General features: G+C 55.9%; 1 protein-coding gene and 1 non-coding gene across 4 annotated transcripts in view; both read right to left on the bottom strand.

Moving 5' to 3' along the window:
- PTPA (protein phosphatase 2 phosphatase activator) overlaps nucleotides 1-24,601 on the bottom strand; it is a 29,603-nt gene that overhangs the window by 1,729 nt on the left and 3,273 nt on the right. The window contains exons 2-9 of one of the 3 annotated variants that reach the window (XM_001926077.7): nucleotides 22,395-22,492; nucleotides 18,779-18,865; nucleotides 14,651-14,776; nucleotides 12,600-12,717; nucleotides 10,634-10,733; nucleotides 8,895-9,019; nucleotides 7,943-8,043; nucleotides 3,477-3,584 (exon numbers count right to left, since the gene is read on the bottom strand). In XM_001926077.7, coding sequence (XP_001926112.4) covers nucleotides 3,477-3,584; nucleotides 7,943-8,043; nucleotides 8,895-9,019; nucleotides 10,634-10,733; nucleotides 12,600-12,717; nucleotides 14,651-14,776; nucleotides 18,779-18,865; nucleotides 22,395-22,492 — 863 coding nt within the window. Of the gene's footprint in view, nucleotides 1-3,476; nucleotides 3,585-7,942; nucleotides 8,044-8,894; nucleotides 9,020-10,633; nucleotides 10,734-12,599; nucleotides 12,718-14,650; nucleotides 14,777-18,778; nucleotides 18,866-22,394; nucleotides 23,053-24,601 lie in introns of all 3 variants that reach the window. The other 2 variants (XM_084998243.1, XM_005660513.3) reach the window with 2 other exon arrangements.
- On the bottom strand, nucleotides 18,139-18,240 carry LOC146407298 (small nucleolar RNA U13). The gene has a single exon (XR_014832458.1). It is a non-coding gene; the product is annotated as a small nucleolar RNA U13 (small nucleolar RNA).

Here is a 24,601-nt window from a genome sequence, read left to right as displayed (position 1 = left end):
CTCCCCAAGTAATGAGAGTGGGGGGCGGGGGAAGAGAGGAAAAGAAGGCCGCCCAACCCCCCCAGGCCGAGCCAGAAGAGAGACAGCCAAGTGACATCACTTGGCCCAGAGCAACAAGCTAGAGACCAGAGGTGTGAAGAACCCTCCAGATCACGGGGTCCCTGGCCCAGGTCCCAGCCCTGGAAGAGGTGTGGGGACACTGGGCCCCCAGCCTGCGAAGGGCCCAAGGCCCATTTCTCCCAGTTTCTGGTTCTCTCAGACTGAAAAAGGCGTCCTGGCGCTCCAGAGCACAATAGTGAGAACGGGCAACCCCTGCCCCAGGCCACCCAGAGGCCCCAGGCAGGCTAGAGACGGAGAGCACTGGACAGGGGACAGGGGACAGCGGGGCTGGGGGTGGCGCTCCTCCCCGGGTCTCAGCCCCGGGCCCCAGCAGAGGAGGGAAAACAGAGAGGGGCAGGGCTGACTGCGTGCCCCCTGTGCCTGCCCGCCACAGGCCCTAGTCACTGCCAGCTCTCAGGCAGCAGCCCCAGGCACCTGAGGATCCGCCTCTTCTCATACTTTTGGCCACAGAAACAACCAGAACATGCCCCTCCTGGCTAGGGTGGACTCAGAGAGGGTGAAAGTCCCATTCGGAGGCTTTGCTCCCCTCCAGCTCCCCGGCCCAGGCCCCGCCTCAACCCCAGCCCCCTGTGTCAAGACTGAAGGGGCCACAAGGTGAGCAGGAGGGGAGTCTCTCTGCACCATGGAGGGAGGTGGCACAAAGCTCTGTGTGGGAGCAGAGCCCAGGCCACCGAAGGCAGACAGAAAGTGGGGAGCGGGCAGCGGGGGTGGTCCCCGGGGCGGGAGGAGGAGCAGCAGCAGACCCGGGCCAGCAGCAAAGGCAGCTGCCGTTGTGCTTATGTCATGGAGGAAGTGGTAGGAGTTTGTCAGAAGGGCCCCCCCCCCAGGGCTGAGGAATTCCAGAAAGGGTCAAAGGTCAATCTGCTTCTAGCTCTCGGGCCTGAGAAGCTGCAAAGGCCAGAGGCTTAGGGAGAGGGGCCAGTGGAACCCAGAACAAGCTTCCCCAGGGCCACTGGAGGCAGGAGCCGGGCTAAAGGCAAAGGGCTGCTTGGGACAAAGGAAGCCTGGGGCTCCAGGGCAACAGCAGAGGGAGCCTCCAGCCAGGCCTTCCTCCCAGCGCCCTGGGCCTGGGCCCCACCCACGTCCTGAGCAGAGCAACAGCTTCAGCCTGTTCACACTGACCAGCCAGCTGGAGGCCCCTCAGGTCCCAGCAATCCAGGAGAAGGGGCTCTCTGGGCCTGGATGGGCCCTTCCAAAGGGCGCGCCAGCCCCACGCCAGCCCTCAGCAAAGACAGGGCCCCCGGGAAGCATCTGGTTCTTCAGTTCAAAAGGCCAAGGCAGGCAGTGTGGAGACGCAGACAGTTGGTCCCAAGTCCTGATGCCAGGCCCAGCCAGGCCTCTGTGGCGGCTGAGTCTGGCTGGTGGCTCTGGCCTTGCCGAGCCCCTCCTGGACTTCAAGACTGGTAGGCCCCTGGAGTTCCCATCGTGGCCCAGTGGAATGAACCTGTATCCGTGAGGAAGCAGGTTTGATCCCTGGCCTCCATCAGTAGGTTAAGGATCGGGCGTTGCTGTGGCTGTGGTGTAGGCCGGAAACTACAGCTCCAATTCAACCCCTAGCGTAGGAACTTCCATATGCCGTACCTTTAGGTACGGCCCTAAAAAGCAAAAAAAGAAAAAAATATACTGGTGGGCCTCAAAGGTCCTCCTCCAGGAAAAGCGAGCCCTTCCTTCGCTCTCCTGTGCCAGGAGCTCGCGCCCCCCTGGCTAGCTGCTAGCAACTTACAAATGAGTGCCAAACGCCACGGAGACTCGGTGTCCCTAACCTAATGCCAGCGAGTTCCAGCCCTGTCCCAGAGAGCAGCCTGGCCGCCACATGGCGCCCGGCTGGAACCTGCCGCTTCCAGGAGAGGCTCTGGGTGAGCTACTCCCGCTTCCTGGAGTTCGCAGTCACTGACCTCCTTGTGTCCAACATCCACCGAAACAATGACAACTCTCACACCGGGCTGTTTGGCTTGTGTGGCACCATCACCATTTCTACTCTTAATGTGCCCCTCCCTCATCCTCTGTCAGCTCAGAAAGGAGTGGGCAGGGGTAGGGGGCGAGGGCTCCTGTTCTGCCCTGAGGGCCCCGGTCATTCAAGCGAGAGTCTGCAGCAAGGACAGCATTTAAGGTCCCAAGCAGGAAAGGCACCCAAGAGTCCTGCCTGTGACACAGGGGGTGTGGGGGTGGGAGGCTGGAGAGGGCTGTGCACAACCCCCCCCACCACCACCACCGTGCCGTACCCCCCCGCAGCGGGGGGAGCTCCCCATCCACACCTACTGTGGGACTGGGGCAGGGACCAGGACGCTCTCCAAGCAGGAGAGCCAGCGTGGAAGGCCGGGCTGCAGCCGGAAGGAGCCCGCACAGCCCCAGCCCCAGCCGCAGCGAAGGCGCCTCTAGATTAGAGAGGTATGTGGGTTGGAACCTAAACACAGGATGTGAAGTCCAGAGGAAGGGGACCGAGGGGAGGGGGAGGGCGGAAGGGAGAGCTAGGCCAGGCCCGGTCAGGTCCAGCGCCTTTAACCCCTTCAGGGCCGCGCAGTGCTTGTCCTTGCACCCGCCCCTCCACCGTTTCCTCCCTGCTCCTCTGCCTCTGTGGCCGGGGTGTGAGGGAGCTCTGGGTGTAGGGAGGCTTCCCGCTCCCAGGAGAGGGATGGCCAAGGGTCAAGAGAGGGGCACCTGCAAGGCAACACCTGAGACCCACAGCCGGGGACTTTGGGACCCCACTGCTCCAGGTGAGGGACTTCGCAGCAGGCCCTTCCCGTGCCAAGGGTCAAGCGGTTGCAGGAGTGGTCTGCCCCGGGTGTGGAAGGAGCTTGTGGAAAGGACAGGCGGGGGGTGGGGAGGATGCCTCCTCCCTACCTGCCAGAGAAAAAACCACCTCCTTGGCGGGGAGGATGCCGCGGAAGATGAGCACAGAGCAAGCAGAGAAGGCGGGAGCCCCTCGCAGCAGGGCGAGCTCCGGAAAAGCAGCCTCACCCATCTGAGAGCAGGGAGGACAGGGAGCCCGACCCCCAAGACCTCCCACCCTCCCCGCGCTCAGATCCACCAGCGCTGGAGCAGCTCACTCTGGGTGAGGCCTCCGAGGATCTAACCCCTCCCCGAGCACGTCTTCGTGTGCGTGTTCCCACAGGAGACAGAGCTGAGAGGGGCCTTCAGCCACGTGACAAGTGGGAACAGAGACCCCCTGAGCAGCAGGGCCTTGCCTCAGTCACAGGGCTGAGCTGGGCCTCAATCCAGCGCTTCTGGGGACCGCCCGTCCCATAGACTGACTCTGAGGCCTCAAGCGTCAGAGGAGCTGCTCCCAGCTTCAGAGCAAAGCGGTGGGGTGGGGGGAGCAGCAGCCCAGGACCCGGAACGCAGGCAGCCCCCCTCACCTCGGCCTTGTACATGCGGATGAGACCCTGGTTGACTTTGGACCAGGACGGGACGGCACTGATGTTCCACAGCTGGTTGGAGTGCTCCGCAAAGGGGCCCGTCTTCATCTGGAAAAGAGAGCCCACAAGCTGGAGGGGTGGGCCTCCTGGGAGCCAGCCCCGGCTCCTTGACACACACACACACACACACACGCACACACACGCACGCACGCACGCACGCACACGCACGCACACATGCAAGATGCAAGCCCACGCATACACACGTACGCAAACACACATGGATACACACACGGATGAGCACACACTCACTCCTGGGGCCCAGGCTGCAGCATCTGCCTATGGGATGCGCACGCACATACACAGACATGCACCAGAGACACACACACAGACACGAACCAGAGACGGTCCCTCTGGCCTGCCACAGGCAGGGCTGGAAGAGCCAAGGGAGGGTGGGCTTGGGGGACGGCCCAGACCAAACCCAGGCCTCTGACTGCCCTCTGTGTGGCAGGGAGGGAGGAAGGAAGGGGGGCAGAGGTGGGCCAGAGGGCACCTGCTACAGATTCGGGAGGAAGGTCTGTATAGGGAGCCAGCCTAACCTGGCAGGAGAGCGGGGAGGGGACAGCAAGGGACAGGCGAGAGCAAAGATAGGTCCATTCCTGGCCCCTCCTCTCGGAAGAGAGACATTCTGCAGCGAGCCCAGTGGGTCCCCACGACATGAGAAAACCGCCGCTGAGACGGGGAACCCTCGGGGAATCCTCGGACAGCTCAAGGCCAGCACATCTGCTTTCACCAACCACAGCTCAAAGTCCCTCTCAACACCGCCCCACCCCGGCTGATAGGCAGCACTGAGGCTGGGGGCACGGGCTCAGCACCCTGAGCCCCAGGCTTCAGAAGAGAGAGTCCGAAAAGCAAAGAGGCCAAGCTGGCAAGAAAGCAGACTTGGACCTCGAGCAGGTGGAAGGTTCCAGAAGAGGCTGTGGGTGGAGGCAGGGCTGGGGAGAACTCTTTCAGGGAGAAAGGATGGGTCCCACACCGGCTCTCCAGGAGCTCAGGAGCACAAACGCCCCCCACCCTTCGGCTGCGGGCTGGCCTGCTAACCACTCCCGCAAGCCTCTCCCTTCTCCAGTAAAGGCAACTCTAAACAAAACTGTAAGATCCAAGTCAAGAGAGTTGCCGTTTTACCCTTGTCATCTCCCTCCCCTGGTCCAAGATCCCCAAAAGCCTGTCGCAACCCCCAAGCAGCTCAGTAGCAAAAACAAGCACTCCTTCCTCCAGCAGTGAGGCCACAGCTCTAGGCCCCCACGGGGCTTCTCCTGGGCCAGTCGGTCCCTTCACCCAGCATCTTTTCCCTCCTCTCTCTAAGGCTCCCTCCTCCAGGAAGGCAGCCAGGAGCCCCCAGCCCGTAGGGGCTTGGCCTTCTCAGGAGCTTTGTTCCCAAGGTCCCACTCGGTCAGGCTCCACCCCCCCCCCGCCCCTTCCCGAGGCTCCAGCCCCATCTCGCACTCGCACACATCCGGGCCGCAGCCCTGAGAAGCTCAGGGGTCACTGGAGCTGTGGAACCAGTTTCACTCTGGACGGGGCCCTGTGTGCAAACCACCCAGGAGGCGTGCTGCCGGCTCTGTCGCAGCCGCAGCTCCAAGGCCTGTTCAGCAAGGGCTCCGAGGCCAAGGCCGGCCGAGGGACAGGCGGAAACCCGAGGTTCTGCTTGCTGGGCCAGCCTCGCCCACTAGGGGCACGGAGTGGGGAGCCTGCTGGCAGAGCCAGGGGAGGCCCGAGCTCCGGAGCCCCCCCATGGCCCCGGCCCCCTCCCTCCATGGCCAGAGCTGCTATTTCTCTCGAGGGACCCCCCCCCGCCGCCCCACCCCACTGCCGGCCTTCACGTCCCAAGGTCTCCCCCCAGTCCTTCAGAAGGAGCCTCTGCAACTCTGGAAAGGAAAACAGATGAGGGGGAAAAGGAATTGGGGTCGAGAAGACAAAAAAAATTAGCTCATTCTAGCCACAAAGGGAGAAGAGAAAGAGCGAGAACGAGCAAGCAAGCTGCAGTCCCGCAGTGACCCCAGGGGACTCGAGTGAGTCAGAGCAGCCATATTGAGCAGGAAATTACTCACAGACGCTGCGTTCCTGCCTCTCCACTCCCAGGAGAATCGGCCTTTTGTAAATGGTTCCTCTGTCAGTAACTGAGGGGGGATGGGACGGGGGGAGGCTCTACACAGCGCCTTCCTGTCAGCTCCTTCCCTTCCAGCTGAAATCTGATCCCTCCCTTCCCAAAACTCCAAATTTAGAAGCCAGATTGAAACTGAAATTCTTTTCCTGCCGGCCCTGGGCTCTTAAAGGCGCCAGGGCTGCATTTCCTGAGGCGGCAGAAGCCCTGCAAGGTGAGGTCCCTCGTGCGGGATGCTCAGGGCCACCGGGGCAGGTCCCAGGCTGGTTTCATTTCCAACTTTTTGTGGGTTTAACCCCCCAGCTGCACCAGCCCTAGTGATCCCTGGGTCTCCAGAGGCAACACTGCCCCCTGCCAGACCGGAGCGCACACAGCTCCGCGCAGGCCGCCAGCCAGGCCTCCTGAGTCCCAGCACCGGGCCTCGGGCCTCCCTCACCACCAACTAGAGCAACTGCAAAAAGCCTGGTCTGGGTAGTGAGGCCCAGACTCTGGAAAACTAGCATCATGGGTGCTGCCGTCAGGAACCACGCCAGCCGGCTCGAGGCTGGCCAGGTGGGTGAGAGGGGGCCCCCCGCCAGTCACCGCAGCTCAGCTCTGGGGGACTCCCTGCGAGCGCCCAATGTTTACCACCATGCCCAGGCACCAAGACCCAAAGTGCAAACCAGGCCTTGCAGAGAGGGTGCGGAACAACCAAGAACTCCAGGGCCTGCCGGCCTCCTCCCAGGTCAGGCCTCTCCATCAAGGGCTCCTACAACCTCCTCCCAGTTCGATGTGTCTTTAGCGCCACCTAGTGGCCACTGTGGGATTTCCTCTAGCAGAGGAACCGAAACCTAAACTTCCGGAAGGCTTTTGGGTTTTTAAACCAGCACGACGCAGCAAACAAAAATACAGAGTTTTAACCTGGAGTCAATTCCCATCCTCCCTGACCTCCGGCCTGCCCTTTCTCCTTGTGAGTCACTGACAGGGACCCAAGGGCTTGGCCAGCCACCAGGCGGAGCCAAAACACTCAGCCTCCCACCCCCAGCAAAGCCACCCCAGCTCCCCACCCTGCTCCGCGGGGTCTCCCTGGCTCCGCAGACCCTCCCATTCCCCTCTGGAGAGAGCAGCATGTGACTGGCTCTCAAGGCAGTGAGCCAGGCTGCCCCGGAGTCCTTCTGACCTTGGGCTGCTACAGTGCTGAAGGCAGCAGATCTCAGAATGAAGCGGTGGCCGCCCAGCCGTCAGGATGGGCTTCATTTGCTGACTTAGAAAAACATGTCATTCCCCTCTGGCCTCTGGAGTGTGGCGGAGGCCTGAGCCGAATGCTGACCAGGAGAGCCTGGAGCTACGGCTGCTTAACCAGGGAGCGCTCCCTCTTCAGGGGGCTCAGAATGGGCAGCCAAGAGAGCCGCCCCCACAGGCAGGGGTCTGCAAGTGTGCCAGGGACAGCACTGGGGCCAGCAGGACTGTGTGGGGGAGAACGGGAGCAAGACCCTCTCCAGGCGGCAGTCGTGGCACCCTTAGGAAGGTGGGGGAGGGCACCAGGCAGGGAGGATGAGAGGTCTTGCCACTTCCCAAAAGACAGGCCCAGGGAGCAGTGGGTCCCGACTTCCGCGCAGTCACCTGGTATGTGTGCTCAAATTCAGGTTCCTAGCTCTCACCCCCCAAGATTCTGATTCAGAAAGCTGAGGTGGGGCCCAAGAACACGCATTTTAACAAGCTGCCCAGGTGACCCTGAGGAAGCAGCCCAAGGCTGCACTGTGGGAGACCCACTTTAGCAGGACAACAGCACCCGGTTAACCACCCCTGCTGGGTAGGCTGGGGGTCCGGGCTGCTCACTTTCACTTCCAGGATTTCACTTGGCCCCTGTCCTCAGGATCTAAGAGAAGTTTGTCCCGTCCGCAGAAATCGTTCTGGTATTCGCTCCCGCCTCTCTGACTCCTGCAACGGTTCCATCCCACACATCCACACACACGCAGCTCCACACACCTTGTGGGCCCCATCTGCAAGATGCTGCCACCCTCCCACCCCCAGCAATACCCACCCACCCACCCTTCAGACCTGCAGCCTCGGTCACCACGTCCAGTTAAGGACCAAGTCTCACCCCGTCAGCTCCAGTGGAAAGCCCAGACCACTGAGGTGGGGGAAGAGAGCCTGGACAGTCGGAGGTGGCTGAACCCTTCAGAGAAGCCGGGCCGGGCTTCCTTCTCAATAACCCCTTGCTGGGGCCAGCCCTGCCTCCGTCAGACAGCAGCTCCAGCTCCTCTGTCCAGAACACAGCCCGAGTTCATTTCAGCCTGGAGGCTGCCGGGGTCTCCCCGCTCACCTCCGTGATAAACAGGATACACTCCAGGAACATGTAGTCCTCGTGGTTCTCATTCACCGCCTTCTCGTCCACGAAGTGCCTGGGCTCCAGATGCGGGTGGTCTAGAAACAGCAAAGAGCCCCAGGGTTCAGAACCAGGTACTCGCACCCCCAGGGCACCACGGACAGCGCTGCCTGCACCCGCCCCAGGGCCACGCCCGGCCATGGGCCCCAACACTTAACCTTGCCTCCTTCCAGCCATGTGACTCGGTTTCTTCATCTGCACAGCGGGGCTAAGACCAGCACCTGCCTGGCCGTCAGGACCACGGGAGAGCCCTGGGCATGGTGCCTGCACAGCTAAGTGTTAGTCAGGGGTGTGCTGGCCAAGATCCCTCCCCGGGGTCCCTGAGCTGATCTACCTGAAGCACTTAGAGCCATGCCTGGCACGGGGCAAGTACTTAAAAAATGGGCATTTATTAATATGATGTTAATCCCACATCGAAATAGAGCAGGACCCCTCACCCACGGCAGCTCGCCCATGGAAAGTGGGGGGCACCACCAGAGCGGGCCTGTAGCGAGCAGCCCATGGCCCAGCACTTGGCGGCAACTCCCCCATGGGCCGCCTTGAGCACGGCTCGATAATAACAGCAGATGACGTTGGTCACCGAGTCAAAAGAACCCCTCATTTTCAACATAAAACCCCGCAGCTGCTGCCAGCAGCCCAGGCGCGTTTCACACCAGTCCATTATGCGCCAGGCGAGCGCCCTTGCTCCAGCCCGTGTCACTTTCCATTATCTCGGCGGCGCTCTGCCTCCGCCTCCCCCGGCCTGCCACGCTGGCTGCGGCAGAAGGTCAGCAGCCAGCAGCCTCCGTCAATAGCGGGTCTAATGCCTGCTTTACAAGCTGTCACTGTGTGCCCTGGGAAGGAGGGAAGGGAGGGGGGCCAGGGGTGGGGCTCCATCCCCCCTCAGTACCTATCAGCTGCGAACTGCCCCAGATGAAGGGCAGAAACTGGAAGTCGTCCAGGCCCCAAACGCCCTGGCTGCCAGCTGGCTCCATCCTATACGTCTTCTGGAGCTTCCGCATAACCTCAAGGTACCTGCATGGGCGAGTGGGAAAGGGAGGAGGTGGCAAAAAGGAGCAAGTCTCAACCCTTCCGGCCGCAGGGAACCAAAGAGGCCAAAATAACCACCTCGGTGGGTAACAGGTCTCCGTTTCAACTAAAACCTACACCCCCGAGTTATGCATCAGCGGATAGTCTGTCTCTAAACAGTTTTGCTTAGGAGTTCCCACTGTGGTGCTGTGGGTTAAGAATCCAACTGCATCGGCTCAAGATGTTGTTGCAGCTCAGGTTCAGTCCCTGGCCCAGACGCTTTCATATGCTGCAGGTGCAGCCATAAAAAAATAAAAACAAAAACAAGGTTGCTTTGGAGTGCCCTTTGTGGCTCAGTGGTCAGCAAACCTGACTAGCACCCATGAGGATGCGGGTCGATCCCTGGCCTCATTCAGTGGGTTAAGGATCCGGCGTTGCCGTGAGCTGTGGTGTAGCTCGCAGACACGGCTCGGATCCTGCATTGTTGTGGCTGTGGTGTAGGCCGGCGGCTACAGCTCTGATTCGACCCCTAGCCTGGGAGCCTCCATATGCCGTGGGTGCAGCCCTAGAAAGCAAAAAATAAAATAAAGTAAAATAAAACAGAAAACAATGTTACTTCGTGGTTTTCTCTCCCGTTCAGCCTCCTTTTGGCACTGGAAAGGGGCAAAACGCCACCAGGGAGAGCGGGTGAGGGCACCCACTCCTGACAGCATAGGAGCCTGGGCAGGAGCCGCAGCTCCTCTCACTTCTGGCTGCCCCCAGGAAAGCTGATGGGGTCAACCTCTAGGTCCCTTTGGGCTGTGCCAGCACCACCCACAGAGCTGCCACGTAGGCAGGGCCGGCACGGCCGGGGCAGACACGTCCGTGCCCTCTGGTGCCTGAGACACACTCGGCGGCGGCCGGGCAGGCGGTCTAGGTGGTGAGGGGAGCAGGTCAGAGCCTGACTGCCTGGGTTCAGCTGGCTGTGACCTTACTGAAGAGACCTGATCTCTCTATGCCCAGTTCCCTCGTCTAGAAAGTGGCAGTGAAGGCTGCCGCTTCCTAGCGTTGTCGTGAGAATTTAAAAAGTCGTACATTAGGAGTTCCCGTCGTGGCTCAGTGGTTAATGAATCTGACTAGGAACCATGAGGTTGCGGGTTCGATCCCTGCCCTTGCTCAGTGGGTTAACGATCCGGCATTGCCGTGAGCTGTGGTGTAGGTTGCAGACGTGGCTCGGATCCCGAGTTGCTGTGGCTCTGGTGTAGGCCAGTGGCTACAGCTCCGATTCGACCCCTAGCCTGGGAACCTCCATATGCCGTGGGAGCAGCCCAAAGAAATAGCAAAAAGACCAAAAAAAAAAAAAAAAAAAAAAAGTCGTACATTAAGCGCTTAGAAAGTGCCTCCATGTGGTAAACACCACGGAAGCATGAGCAGTCGTCGTAACATTGCTCTCACTTGTCTTTACCTGAATTTGAACCTGTCAGAGGGCATTCACACTCAGGGCTTGATGAGGATGTAGGACGGGACAAGAGAACCAAGAGCCACTGGGGAGCCCTCTCCAGCCGGCCGGCCACCAAGAGGCAAGAGCCCCCTGGCTCCCCCTCCCACTGGCAGCCAGCCCCCTGCCCTCCTCTCACTCACCGATTGAACACCTTGAAGACAATGGCTATTTGGTCGTCCACCCGCAGCACCCCTATCTTGCAGAGACAGCAGAGGAAAGCAGCAAAGGCTGCTTCGTGTCCTGGGGGAGAAAAGGAGCCAAGGCTGACAGTCTTCCAGAAGGAGGGGGACAGATGTTGGTCTCACCAGGGTCCAAATCACTGTTAACTCCTCTCTAAGGAGGGGGGTCGACAGGGAGACCATGGGGCCTCGCCCCATCCGGAAAGACCGAGGCTCTTTTAAGAGCTGCCAGTGCTGTTATTCTAGTCCTAAAAGCCCAGGGCTGTTGCTTTCTTAAACAGTACTCACACTGCATCTTGAGGTGTAACTCATCTTCAGTTCCACCCTATTTATTGAGCATCTACTATAGGGACAGTCACTGTCCATGGCAGCCAGTAGGGAGACAGAGGCAAACATGTCCCTGCCCTTGACTGACAGTTTATGATGTACCAGGATGACAGACATTAAATATACAACCACTTCTATGAATCCAGCTCTGAAGGAGAAGGATGGGGTGGCAACTGGAGGATATCCCACAGGGGGGCCCTGACATAAGGGGTTAGGAAGCTTTCCCTACAAAATTTACATTTAATCTGAAAGATGAGTAAGAGCTGGCAAGGCACAGCAAGTGAGAAAAGCAAGACAAGCATTCTAGCCAGGAGAAACAGCATGTGCAAAGGCCCTGAGGCAAGGAAAAAACTGGTCTTTTTGAAGTCTCCTAGGAAGGCCAGTCTGGCTAAAGCAGAGAGAGCAAGGGAGACAGGGCAGTGCAATGAGGTGGGAGATCAGACAGGCATGTACGGCCACAGGAAAAAGCTCAGACTGTATCCTAAGAGCACTAGGAGGAACTGAAGGCTTCTACCCATGGTCACATCCCAGGTATGGCCACAGTGCAGGGTCAAAAGGCACTCCCTTTCCCTTCCCAGTCCTCTCAAACAAAAATGGTCAGCACGACAAAACCACTGGCTGAAGTCTGGACCAAATGCCATGGTTCATGGTGTCATTAAAAAAAAACATTTTTGGAGGCAGGGGAGGAGAGACTATCTCAGTGGTTTTCCGTCCTATTTCTGCAGAACAAGGATCCCTCCAAAGACCTGGAAAGCTTATAAGCTGTTGCTTTCACCTCCAGTTTTTGCTCATGATCAGCCACGGGCGAGCGTCACTCTTGCACCCACACCTAAGAGCATCTGAGAGAGGAAGAAAAACCCAGTTCCTGCTGACCTGGCCACGCTCCCCTCCAGATCTTTTCTGGCTGGTTAGTCTCAGTTAAAGCTCCACCCCTGAAAGTCTCACTTGATCAGCCTGTTCCCCAGCATCAGGGGAGCAGACACAAAGCTCTCCCCAGTGCAGGTCCAAGGGGGCCCTTCTCCAGGCCTGCCTCTGTGGCCTCGACTTCTCTTGAGTCAGGGACAAGCCCAAGAGAGCAGCAGCTCTTGCATTTGCCTGCTTCGGGGTGGAAAGGCAAGGCAACGCAGGAACTCTCCTCAGCCGCCCTGACCTAGAGAACAGCCCCCTTCTAAGGTCCCCATACTGCTTCCTCTCAAGGGTACTGCGTGGCTAAGGGCAATGTGCCACAACACTGCCAGAGGCTACCAGGCCCTTTAAGTTCTCAAGGCTTCTCTAAGCGGCTGTCTTAGGACATAGAACGTGCTCAATAAATTACTAGTTTGGTGATGACCATAAGCTCGCAAGGGAGGCCATCTTTACAAGACCAGACATCAGCGCTGCTCTCACAGCCACCACTAGTGTGGCCCCAGCTCCCCCTGGTGGACCAAGCCAGAGCCACAGAAGCAGCACCAGGCATCCGGGCACCGGCAGCACTGCCCCCAGCTGGCCCCACTGGCTGCTTGCTCAGGGCATCCTCAACCCCAGACAACCCAGGGCAAAGAGGAGGCAGCCCAAGAAGGGACCGCGGTGAAGCCAAGCAAGCGCCGGGAGCGGCAGGTACCTGTGCCGTAGTCGATGCGCGTGGAGTTCCCTACTGACTCCTTCAGGTAAACAGACACCTCAGGCACGGCAGCTGCCAGATGGGTGGGGACCACTGTGGCCACCAAGTTTTCTGCTTCCTGATAACACAAGAGACACAAGGTGGTGGCAGCAGATTAGGCAGCATCCCAGTGGGCAGGTGCCCAGAGGCAGCATCTGGCTGGAAGTGGCTTGTCCTCTGTTGACCCTCCCCTCCAGGGGACATGGTTCTGAGGGCAAGACAGGAGGGATCTGCAAAGAAGCCATTCGACTTTCCCATCGAGTAATTCACTAACATCCCCAGAGAGGGCCTCTCTCCCATGCTCCCAGCCAGGGAGTTTGTGCCCTACCCCCACCAAAGAGGTATATAAGGATGTTCACGGCAGCATTATTTACAGTAGCCAAAACGTGCCAACAACCCACTACTGAACGGTCCACCAACAGCAGCGGGGATAAACTGGGCTGTGTTCACCCCGTGACACTACACAGCCGGTCTGCACACCGCAGGTCAATCACAGACATCATGCTGAGCAAAGAAGCCAGACATCTACAGGAGCTCAGAAACAGGCAAAATCAACCTACAGAATAGAAATCCGAAGCGTTTGGGGGACATCAACTAGAAAGGGGCACAAGGGTTGTGCTGGAATGTTCTACGGCTTGATACGGGTGAGACGTAAGGATTAAAAACGTGTTAATGATCTATCGAGCTGGACGGCTATGATGTGTCAGCTCTCTCCTAAGTTACAACAAAAGAAGAATGTTTATTTAAAAAAAGGCCCAGGTGCTATCTTGAGGGTCCAGAGGCAGCCCTGGGCTGCTCTTAGGCGAGAACGGTGGTTGGCTGGATCCTTGGGACCTCCTTCTGCTCCACGTGAAAACACTGGGTCAAAGAAATTGGGACCCAACCTTCTCTACGTTCAGTCTATAAAGGCCTGGCACAAGACTCTTCTGGAGACCTGGTGAAAATCTCGCTTCCCAGGCCCCACCCTAGACCTACAGACTCTGCTTTTCTAAGGAGGGGGTATCTATCCTTAATTTTTATTTTCTGTTTGCTTCAAACAGATTATTACCTTTGCATGACTCAAAAATAAATATATTACAAAAAGGATGCATTAAGAAGTCTCACTCCACCCCTCCTATCCACCCCCCCACCACAACCCTCAGAAAGAAACCACAGCTTTTTTTGCCTCTTATGTATCCTTCCAGTGCAAAGTGGGCAGTACAAACATACCTTTTTGAGTTTCCCCTCTTTCATACCAAAAGGCTGCTTGCCATGGGCATCATACCGCAGCTCTTCCCTAACCTAACAGCACAGCCACCCCTTCATATCTGTGGATGCAGAACCCATAGATACAGAGGGCTGACCGATGGGAGTTCCCACTGTGGCTCAGTAGGTTAAGAACCTGACTAGTATCCATGTGGTGGGTCCGATCCCTGGCCTCCCTTGCTCAGCAGGTTAATGATCCGGCATTGCCGCAAGCTTCAGTGTAGGTAGTAGATGCCGCTTAGATCTGGCTATGGCTGTGGCAGAGCCCGGGAACTTCCATAAGCCACAGGTGCAACCCTAAAAAAAGAAAACAAAACAAAACAGAAAAATGGAAGATGGGCCAAACCTCCCCATTTTATATAAGGGACTTGAGCACCCATGCAGCCCTGGACCAATGCCTCCTGGATACCGAGGGGCTGGCGTGAGTCTCAGTCCCTTCCCGAGTCTCCTACTGGCCTCCTTACCCCTTCTCGGAGCTGCATAGTACTCCGCAGGTGGACTTACTGGTTTATTTAACTGATCATAAACTGCAGGCGGACACTGGGGCTCTTTCAATCAATCTGTTGCCACCCACGACGACCTACCAACCAGCCCTGTGGAGAGGACTGTGTACCCATGGGGTTCCCAGAGCTCAGCTGGGGCAGAGGGTAAATGCATTTGTACTTCCGCTGAGTGGAACTGCCATGTTAACAAACTCCCCAGGGATTCTGGTACCTGCAGGCTCTCCCCCCGGCCCAGCCCCCGAGCCTGTCCTGCGGCAGCCTCACCTGGTCAAGCTTGGCGTACCAGGTCCTGTAGGCCTTGTTCCCAAATCGAGAGGGCTGGTCCACCGGAGGCGTCTCATCAATCCACCTGTCCAGCGTATTGAGAAGAGTGACCAGTTTCTCAATGGCCTGCAGGGGCAAACAGAAAGCCACAAGGACCAGTGGCCCTGAGCTAGAGCCACAGAGGGAAGTCCCAGCTGCTGCTGGACACGAACCACGAGACATGGCACTACGTGCTGCTGTCCCCTCTCTTTCCCACCATCCTGAATGTGAGGAGGGGCCCGGGGACACAGGGAACTTTACAGAAAGGGCCAGCACTAGGCTGGCTGAAGGACAGGTGTGGCTCCGCACTCGGCTTCTCCAGCCAGCGGATCCAGGAGGAGCTGCTGGACAGGCGCGAGCTGCAGCCCTGACCGCCTCACTGCTTTTTACTGGGCTCTCCTGTTTAGGACACAACACCTGCTCATCATCAAAAACAGAACGTAAAAAGGAAGAAAACAAAACGACGAGCAACCCCGCCAACTACAAATAAACACTACAGGTATCCCCCGCTTTTTTTTTTTGAAAGTTTGCTTTATACCACTTAACTTTTATAAAAGACAGGTAGCTTTGGTACCTATTTTTGCTAACTGAAAAATTTTCACTTTATGCCACTTCAGCTTACAAAAGGTTTCATAGAAACACTCTACTTTCGGATGGGTGAGGGGAACCCATCAACATTTTTTCTTTCTTTTTTTTTTTGCTTTTTAGGGCCACACTCAAGGCATATGGAGGTTTCCAGGCTAGGGGTCCAATCGGAGCTGTGGCTGCCAGCCTACACCACAGCCACAGCAACGCAAGATCTGAGCCACATCTGCCACCTACACCACAGCTCAAGGCAATGCAGGATCCTTAACCTGGGAGGAGAGGACAATTACTTGTGAAGAGGCAAGAGTTCTCTTTACACCCAGCTGTGGCCGAGTGTCAGGGGAGCATAAAGCTGGCTCGCTGAAATGTGACCAAACGCACTGCCAGAGCTGGCTTTGTGAAAAACCAGGTCACCAGAAACAGCTGACAAGGACAGAGCAAACCTGACCTCAAGCAGCAAATGGGACTTAGAAGGGAGGGTGCAGTGATCCTGGCCCCAAGAAGCACCAGCAAGGCCCGGCTCCCCAGATACTGCCTCGGGTGAGGCACTGAAGGGGTAAGGAAGGGGCTCCGAGGCTGGCAGGAGCCAGGCCCCAGCTGCTAGTTCAGCTGCACCAATGAATAATTAAGGGGCTCCTAGAGGCTCGCTTTTCCAATGCAGGGGGCTGCCTCTATTGTTGGGCTAGCAGGGGGAGGGGGCTGCGGGCTGAAGCCGCTGGGAGCGGACAGCAGGGGAAGAAAGAGCTCCCACCCTCCTTCCCTTTGAACCAAAGCTTCATTTTTGGATTTTCTGGACCAGTGAAATTTCCTCCAATATTCTACCTGCCAATTTTAAATTCTGCCCTCATTTAAAAAAATCAAACAGGGAGCTTCTTTTGTGGCTCAGTGGGTTAAAGATCTGGGGATGTCACTGCAGTGGTTCAGATCCCTGCTGTAGCACAGGTTCGAACCTGTGGCTGCATGCCACAGGCGCAGCCAGAAAAAAAAAAAAAAACGGAATAATAATCAAAAATAAGCCTATCTATTAACACCTTTATTTTACAAAAATAAAAAATTTTAACCCCCAAAGAACAGGGTGGCAGACATACTCTCAAAAGGAAAGAGAGTCTTCTAAACAGAGGTCTAAATCTCACTACATCACCCTCACCTGTCCCCTTGGCATTGCTGTGAGCTGGACTGTACGCCACAGATGCAGCTCGGATCCTGCACTGCTGTGGCTGTGGCGTAGTCCAGCAGCTGCAGCTCTGATCTGGCCCCTAGCCAGGGAACTTCCATTTGCCGCATGTGCGGCCCTAAAAAAAAAGGAGCAGTTCCCATTGTGGCTCAGCAATTAACAAACCCCACTAGCATCCATGAGGATGTGGGTTCCATCCCTGGGCTCACTCAGTGGGTTAAGGATCCGGCGTTGCCGTGAGCTGTGGTGTACGTCGAAGACACGGCTCAGATCCCATGTTGCTGGGGTTGTGGTATATAGGCCGGTGGCTACAGCTGCGAATGGACCCCTAACCCAGGAATCTCCATATGCCATGAGTATGGCTCTAAAAGACAAAAAGACAAAAAAAAAGAAAAAGCCAGTAATGATAATATCATCTAGTCTGTGCCGGGCACTATGCTAAGAAAACCCACACGAGGGATCTTAGTGACTCCACCCTGGGGGCCACAGGGAGGTCTGTGGCGCTTCCCACTTGACAGATAAGGAGACGGAGTCACAGGGAACAAAGACACCCAGTTCAGAAGTGAGAGGTCACCAACACCCAAACTCCAGAACCCAAGCACTTCACCAGGCTGCAATCCTGCCTAAAGCACTGCTTGGGCTAAGATAACACCTACTGGTAGGAACATCTACGAACAAAGCCTCAGGGCCAGTTACGGGAACTGAGAGGAAATGGCAGCTCAGGACCTGCTTGGGGAATTACAACACTCTCCTGTAACTGGCCTGCCCCACTGCCTTCTGGTCCACTGAGCAGTCTGAGTGTCCCTCACCCAGGCTCAAGGAGGAGCTCTCCCCCAGCCATCTATGTCCACAGCCAAAGTCCCAGAGTGCTGGGCAGGCCCAAGAGGAACCCACGAAGTCACTGGTGGGCCAGCTCCCAACAGAAGGCTATCAATCCGCAGCACAGGCCCGGCTCCCCGCAGTGACTGAACAGGACTTCGGCACCCAGCAGCAGCCAGACAGGGTCCAGGAACATGAAGGCTGTGCTAGCCTTGCGACAAGTGGAGGAACTGGGCCAGGGCAGGGCCAGGCCTTACCCGACGGGCCAAAGCTATGGCTAGAGAGCTGGGTGGTCAAGGCACTGGGAGAGGCTGTTCAGGGCCCTGGTGTCTGAGATAAGATAAAGCTCTGGGGGGCTCCAGGCAGCCTGGGGCAAGAACCCAAGAGGCCACTAGAGGCTGGGACCCAGTGCTAGGAGCAAACAGCTCGCAAGACCACACCTGCCCGTGGGTATCAGCCACCCCACAGCCCCTGACCTCCTCTGTAAACAAGCCTGGTTCTGAATCACAGCCAAAGAAAACCCACCATGTAGTCTGTGCCCTTCGACTGGGCATTTCCACCTCGAGGAGTGAATCCAAGTGCCCCCAGCTCTCGGTGCGGCTGTCCGGAGCGGTGCTGCTAAGGAAACCACCTCCAGGTCTACAGCTGGGGCTCGTCTAGACCAGCGGGGGCCCGGCTCGACCCGGCAGAGGAGCTCCCTCGGCAGGTCTGGACGACAGTCCCCACACGGCTAAGAGGGGGCCGCCCCTGGGGGCCGGTTACGGGAAGGAACACAGGAAGAGGCCAGCTTTTCACCAGCGTCGTACACGTTCCTATCAGCAGCTCTTCGGTGAGCACGCTGACCTCTTCTGGGGTCATTTTTTTTCCTTCACGTCAGATGGGCGGCGGGCCGATGCCGTGCCCGGGTCCGAGGGAGGCAAGTCACGCAGGCGCGTGGACGCGCAGTCATCACGCTCACGAACCACGAGAGGATCAGTGCGATCACGCCTAATGTAAAAGTCACACGCGAGGCCCCGCTGTGGTGCAGCAGGAAGGAATCCGACTAGGATCCATGAGGACACAGGTTCGATCTCTGGCCTCGCTCAGGGGGTCGCAACGATCCAGGGTGGCCGTGAGCTGTGGTGTAGGTCGCAGAAGCAGCTCGGATCTGGCATGGCTGTGGCTGTGGTACAGGCGGGCAGCTACAGCCCCGATTAGACCCCCAGCCTGGGAACTTCCATATGCAGTGGGTGCGGCCATAAAAAGACAAAAATAAATAAATAAACCTTAGAAAAAATAAAAAGTTACATAAAGACACCAGTTAACAAAAAGGCAGGCTATAAGAGCATATTTACCTTGATCCCAATTTTATAAATGCACATCTATTCAAAGATTTTTAGAAATCTTAGAAATGTAGACACCAAGATGTCAACTGCACACGTGTCTGGGTATCTCGTTCTCTGCCCTGGCGCTGCAGAGGGTTCTGGGAGCTGCTTTGGGAAAGGCCCGCTCTCGACTCCCCAGGCACCCACCTCGGAGACTCTGTACTCAAAGGTCAGCTTCTTCCCCTTCACGCCTTCATTGAGGGTGAGGATGAATCCCATGTAGTCGGCGTATGCCTGCCACAAAGAGGGGGAGCAAAGATGGAAGGGGGGCACCAGACCCCTACTCTCTACACCCTGGCCAGCCCCCAACTCCCTTCGGGTACCAAAGGGCTCCAAGCTGCCACCACCACCACCCCCACCCCGACCCCAGTAACAGGAGCAGGAGAAAGGTAACGCCAAGTACCCTACCTCGTCCTCCATCCCAAACCACCAGCAGGCCAGTCACCACACTGACACCTGGACCTCCAGCCAGAGTTTACCGTGTGCTCGCAACTGCTGCCGGCAGTTTCTTTACACAAGCACCCCATGAGGTAGACACTAACACTGTGCCCATTTTACAGATGAGGAAACCAAGGCTTCAGGGGAAGAGACTTGTCCAAGGTTGCCTAAGATCAAGAAGGTCTCATCAGACATGGAGCTAGGACCCAGCAGCTAAACGCCAAAGCTGAGTGGCCGAGTACGCCACCGCTGCACCACAGCGCCAGGGGTCCGTCCTCTGGTCATTTTCTCCATGTTCTGCCCACCAGGCAGGCTGTGTGCCTGCAGCGCAGACACCCCGCTCCCAGGAGAGGAGGCTGTCTTCTGCCATGGCCAGGCCTCCCAGCGCACCCATCCTCAGCGTCCCCGCCGGGCGGCACATCGCTGCCAACACAGGAAGGTGAAGGCACTGCGGCGCAGGCCCTGGGAGCCAGCAACTCCCGTGTGGTCTGGTTTGCTCCTCATCTCTGGGGCCTCTCACTGTCTTTCTTCCTCCTTATCTCAGTCTCAAGGACGCCGGGGCCTCCACGGCAGGCTGAGGTGAGCCCTGAGAAGAAGCACTCAGGATCCGGGAAGGGAGCTCCCTGCACCAGGACCCTCTCGCCGGGCCGTGGAATGGCTGTGGGGGGAAAGGCAGGGCCCCGTGGCAGGCCCGGGGCTCACCCCCCGAGCCCAGGGCAACCCGAGTCCCCGCCCTGACTGCACCAGTGCCCACCGTCATTCCTGCGAAGGACACTGGGATGCCAGAGGTAGTGTCACTCTCCACGGCCTGTGTTCCCAGTGGCTCCCGTCTCTCGGTGGCGAAAACTGGGGTGTTCTAAATGCGACTGGGTGCAAAGGCTCCACCAACACCATCACCAGCACCACAGCCGCCGTCATAATCAAGCCTACCGCTCAGTAAGACTCCCCAGAGCCTAGCCCTGGGCCATGTGCTCTTCTGGCTTTATACCATTCGAGCCTCCAAACCATCCCAAACTCATGGAAACGGAGGCTTGGCCAGGTCAGGCATTTGCCTAAGTCACGAGAACAGAAAATGGCAGCCTTGCACCTCCAGCCCTCACGTCTCTGACCCCAGGTCCACGCCCTGGGCTACTGTCCTCTGCTACCTGGTGAACTGCTGTGGCCACAGCACAGTCACTTGTCTGCCGCAGCAGGTCCATGCACCTGACTGATGAGCTTCAGAAAGAGTGAAAGGCGTTCATAAGATATTAGTCAAGATACACTCCCCCCAAAGCATTGATGCCTAGACCAGGGTTGGCAAACTCTGCCTGCCAAGTACCAGATAGTCAATATTTTCGGCTCCAAGGGCCACAGGGGTCTGGTTCACAAATTCTCAACTCTGCCCATGTAGCAGCCACGGACAGAACGTAAACCAGTGAACATGGCTGTCTCCCAATAAAACCTCACTTACAAAACAGGCCAGAGTGGGCTGGCAGGCAAGCATTTGCCAACCTGTGGCCTAGAACACAGGGACTTTAACCCCTGGGACTCGAAAGCCAGATGCCCTGGACAGGAATCTTTGGCTTCTCCTCTACACCACCCATGGTACCATCTTGACAAATTCCTTCACCTCGTGACCTCAGTTTTCTCACCTTCAAAATGGAGATGACCACAGAGTCCACCTCCAGAAGTTTCTGTGAGGACTAAATGAGCTGAAGTACCTGGCACATCTAAATACCCAATCCTCTTTGGAAAATGTCCAGGGAAAAGCAAGGAACTAAAGCCCCATCTGGTCAGACACTCTTGCAGGCGCAGGGAAGAGCAGTGGTTCTCATCCCAGCCTACGGCTCTCAGTGGACTTGTGACACGTCCTTCCAGCTGGGAAAACTGAAGGGAGGTGCTACTGGCACTGCGTGGGTAGAGGCCAGGGATGCGACTCAACATCCTGCAGTGCTCATAGTGGCCCTATGACAAGGGATTACCTGCCCCAAGTGTCAATAGTGCTGAGGTCGAGAAACCTGAGGTAGACCAACCAAGGTGATGAAAGGACTCAAACCATGTCCTTTGGGCAGCTAATGGACTTTATCTGGGTAAAGACTTGGCTGAGAACACAGCTCAGAAAAGACACAATAACCATCAGGAGATATTTAAATGGCAGGCTTGTGAAAGAAGAGCCAGAGAGGCTGGCATGACCCCAAGCCCCACTGAGGCCAGGACATGGCAGTGGTAGGGCTGGGGCTCAATGGAAGCACAGCAGACTCCTCATAGAGAACCTGCTAAGCCTGCTAGGACCCCCCGAGCCTGCCCTTCTATACAAGTGACACCCTCAACCCCTACTGACCAAACCCGCTGTAGGCAACTAGTTGGAGCTGGACTCAAGGCCTACCCTGGGGACTTGAAACTGGCTTTCTTTTTCTTGGTCCCAGTCTTTCCACAGCCTGTCCCAGAAGCCTGGGAGGCACAAGCTGTTATCTTCCACCTTCCATGGAGACTGAGCAGCACAGAAAGCTGGGGTCCCAAGTCCCTGGTATTTTTAGGCTCAGCCGCCTTCCTGGCCAAGGTTTCCAGGTGGTAAACCTCTCCCCCTTTGATACGCTGGCTCCCAGGGACCCCTCCATCATTTCAGGCATTCAGCCAATACAATAATACCCCAGGGGTGATGGTTTACCAGATCAGGAGCAGAACTCTCCAGAGTTATCCTCACCTGGCCTAGAGAACTTCCCATTAAAATTCTCTGAGTACAGACCCTGAGAGGGAAGAGACAGCCAGCTCCCCTGTCAACTCTCTCCCTAGCTTCCCTTTTTTTTTTTTTTGCTTTTTAAGGCTGCACCCTCAGCACATGGAAGTTCCCAGGCTAGGGGTCGAACCGGAACTACAGCTGCTGGCTTACACCACAGCCATGGCAACAGAGGATCCGAGCTGCATCTGCAACCTACACCACAGCTCACAGCAACACCAGATCCTTAACCCACTGAGCGAGGCCAGGGATTGAACCCGCATCCTCACAGATGCTAGTCAGATTCATTCCCACTGCGCCACGATGGGAACTCCTCTCTCTAGCTTCTAAACACCTCTGGCTCCAAAAGTAAAAAGGGTCAGAAGCTCACAGTTCAAATAAGGCCTAGAAAACTACTATCTTTGAAAAAGCCCAAGGAGTTTCCTTGTGGTACAGCACTGTCACTGCAACAGCTTGGGTGGCTACTGTGGCTCAGGTTTGATCCTAGGCCAGGAACTTCCACAAGCCATGTATGTGGCCAAAAAAAAAAAAGAGGAAAAAGAAGAAGAAAAGAAAAGGCCCAAGGGTCTCATCCCAGTTCTGACCCCAGACTGCAAACACCACTGGTACCTGAGAACGCTTCCATTTGCCCATGTCTGGAACAGTGTGGATCTCTTTTTTTGGAATGATGAAGTTCTGAGTGGCTGGAGGGGTATCCTCCAAAGAATCTTGACAAAGAAAATGAAAAACCAGTCAGATTAATAGAATCCTCCCTCCCAACAGACACACTTTTAAACCAAGACCCCAATACCCAAGCCCTGGAGTAAACCAGACACATACTCCCCAGATAAAGTACTGGCTTGTTAGGCCAAACCCACTGGCCTCCTGCCTCTCCTTACTCTGCAAGAAGCCACACGGTACTGGCAATCCCCTCAACAACTGATATGTCCAGTGGCTCTGCCGTGCCCTCTCCTCCTGCTCCTCCGCCAGGCAGAAAGGTTAGGAAAAAAACCAAGTTGACCTTTTAGATGTAAACATGCAAGTCAAAGAATAAGAGGAGGAGGTCCAGTCGTGGCGCAGCAGAAACAACTCTGACTAGGAACCACGAGGTTGCAGGTTCGAACCCTGGCCTCGCTCAGTGGGTTAAGGATCCAGCGTTGCCATGAGCTGTGGTGCAGGTCGCAGATGCAGCTCGGATCTGGCATTGCTGTGGCTCTGGTGTAGGCCGGCAGCTTCAGCTCCGATTAGACCCGTAGCCTGGGAATCTCCATATGCCGCGGGTGCAGCCCTAAAAACAAACAAATAAAAAGGGCAAAAAAATAAATAAATAAATAAGAGGGAAAAAAAAAGGCCAATAAACATTTGGAAAACAATTACCAACCTCCCGAAGAAGGAGAGAAATGTAAATTAGATGAGACTGCTTTTCTAAATCAGGTTGGCAGATTAAAAACATCTGGCATTGATTGTGGACGGGAAACATGAACTCTCACTGCTGGTGGGAGTCTTAGACGGCAGGAATCTGCTGAGAGGGCAACTCAGTACTGCCTTTTGAAGTAAAACCCATTGAACCAACAGGAGGAATCAACCCTTCAGATGTGCCCAGGTACACATCTGATTATGCAAAGGTGCTTACGGCATCAAAAAAAAATTAGAAACAGTGAGGCGATGGGTAACTAATGACATGCCTACATGATGGAAATCTTAGCTTTTTAAGAAGAATAAAACCTAAATTACTGATATAGGAAAAACAACCTAGATATTAATAAGCAAAGAAAGAAAACTGCACTATATTAGCTGCAGGGTGGCCAAAAAAGAAAAAAAAAAAAAACTGCACTACATTATACATACTATAATTTTATACATACGAATATAAATAATTCATATACCTATTAGCATATGCATTGGAAATATCTAAAGGATTAAACACCAAAGTTAATAGTCATCTCTAGAAAGTAAGATTTATAAGGGACTTCCATTTTCTAAACTACTTATATTACCATCACAAACCAGCACACAGAAGTTCCCTTATGGCCAACAGGTTAAGGACCTGGTGCTGCCACAGCTAGATGTAGGCCACAACTGCAGTGTGGGTTCGGCTCCCCAGCAAGGGAACTTCAACATGCCTAGCGTGTAGCCAAAAAAATCAAAAACACAAACTAGCATATGGTATTTTTGTAATTTTAGAGCCACACCCGTGGCATATGAAGGTTCCCAGGCTAGGAGTTAAATTGGAGCTACAGCTGCCAGCCTGCACCACAGCCACAGCAACTCGGGATCCGAGCCATGTCTGTGACCTACACCACAGCTCACGGCAACACCTGATCCTTAACCCACTGAGCGAGGCCAGGGATCGAACCCGTGTCCTCATGGATGCTAGTCAAGTTCGTTAACCGTTGAGCTAGGATGGGAACTCTTAAAAACTCAAAGTAAGTCTAGCACAAACTCAACTGATGGAAAACTTAAACCTAAAGTGATATAAGAACATTCCCACCTGGTAGGGATTTATGTTTTGCTGCATAAACCTTTTTGTTTGATTATGGAACACTGCTTTCTGAAATCTGAAAAACTCCTAATTTCAAAATACACCTAGGCCCAAAGCTTTGGGGTTGGGTCCTGTGGACCTGAACCTACTAGTGGAGATTCGTCAGATGAGTAAGCCCCTTCCTCTAAAAATGAAAACTCCAAGAAGAGTAAAAGACTATCAGTCACTCACAATGTAGTATAAATCTGCCCCACTGCCATCCCCCTAAACCTAGCTCACATCAGCTGCATGGAGAAAAGGGAGCAAGAACCTAAGTACGTTCTAGAACATGTCACATCCGTGGCTCAATGGATAG

The sequence above is a fragment of the Sus scrofa genome, chromosome 1, assembly GCF_054392235.1.
Source record: "Sus scrofa isolate SSC_HxYL_T2T_F1_AM1 chromosome 1, Sscrofa_HxYL_maternal_Yorkshire_Landrace_v2.0, whole genome shotgun sequence".
Classification (NCBI taxonomy): domain Eukaryota; kingdom Metazoa; phylum Chordata; class Mammalia; order Artiodactyla; family Suidae; genus Sus; species Sus scrofa.
Note: the sequence above shows the minus strand (reverse complement) of the source record. Positions and strands in the feature narration are given on the sequence as shown.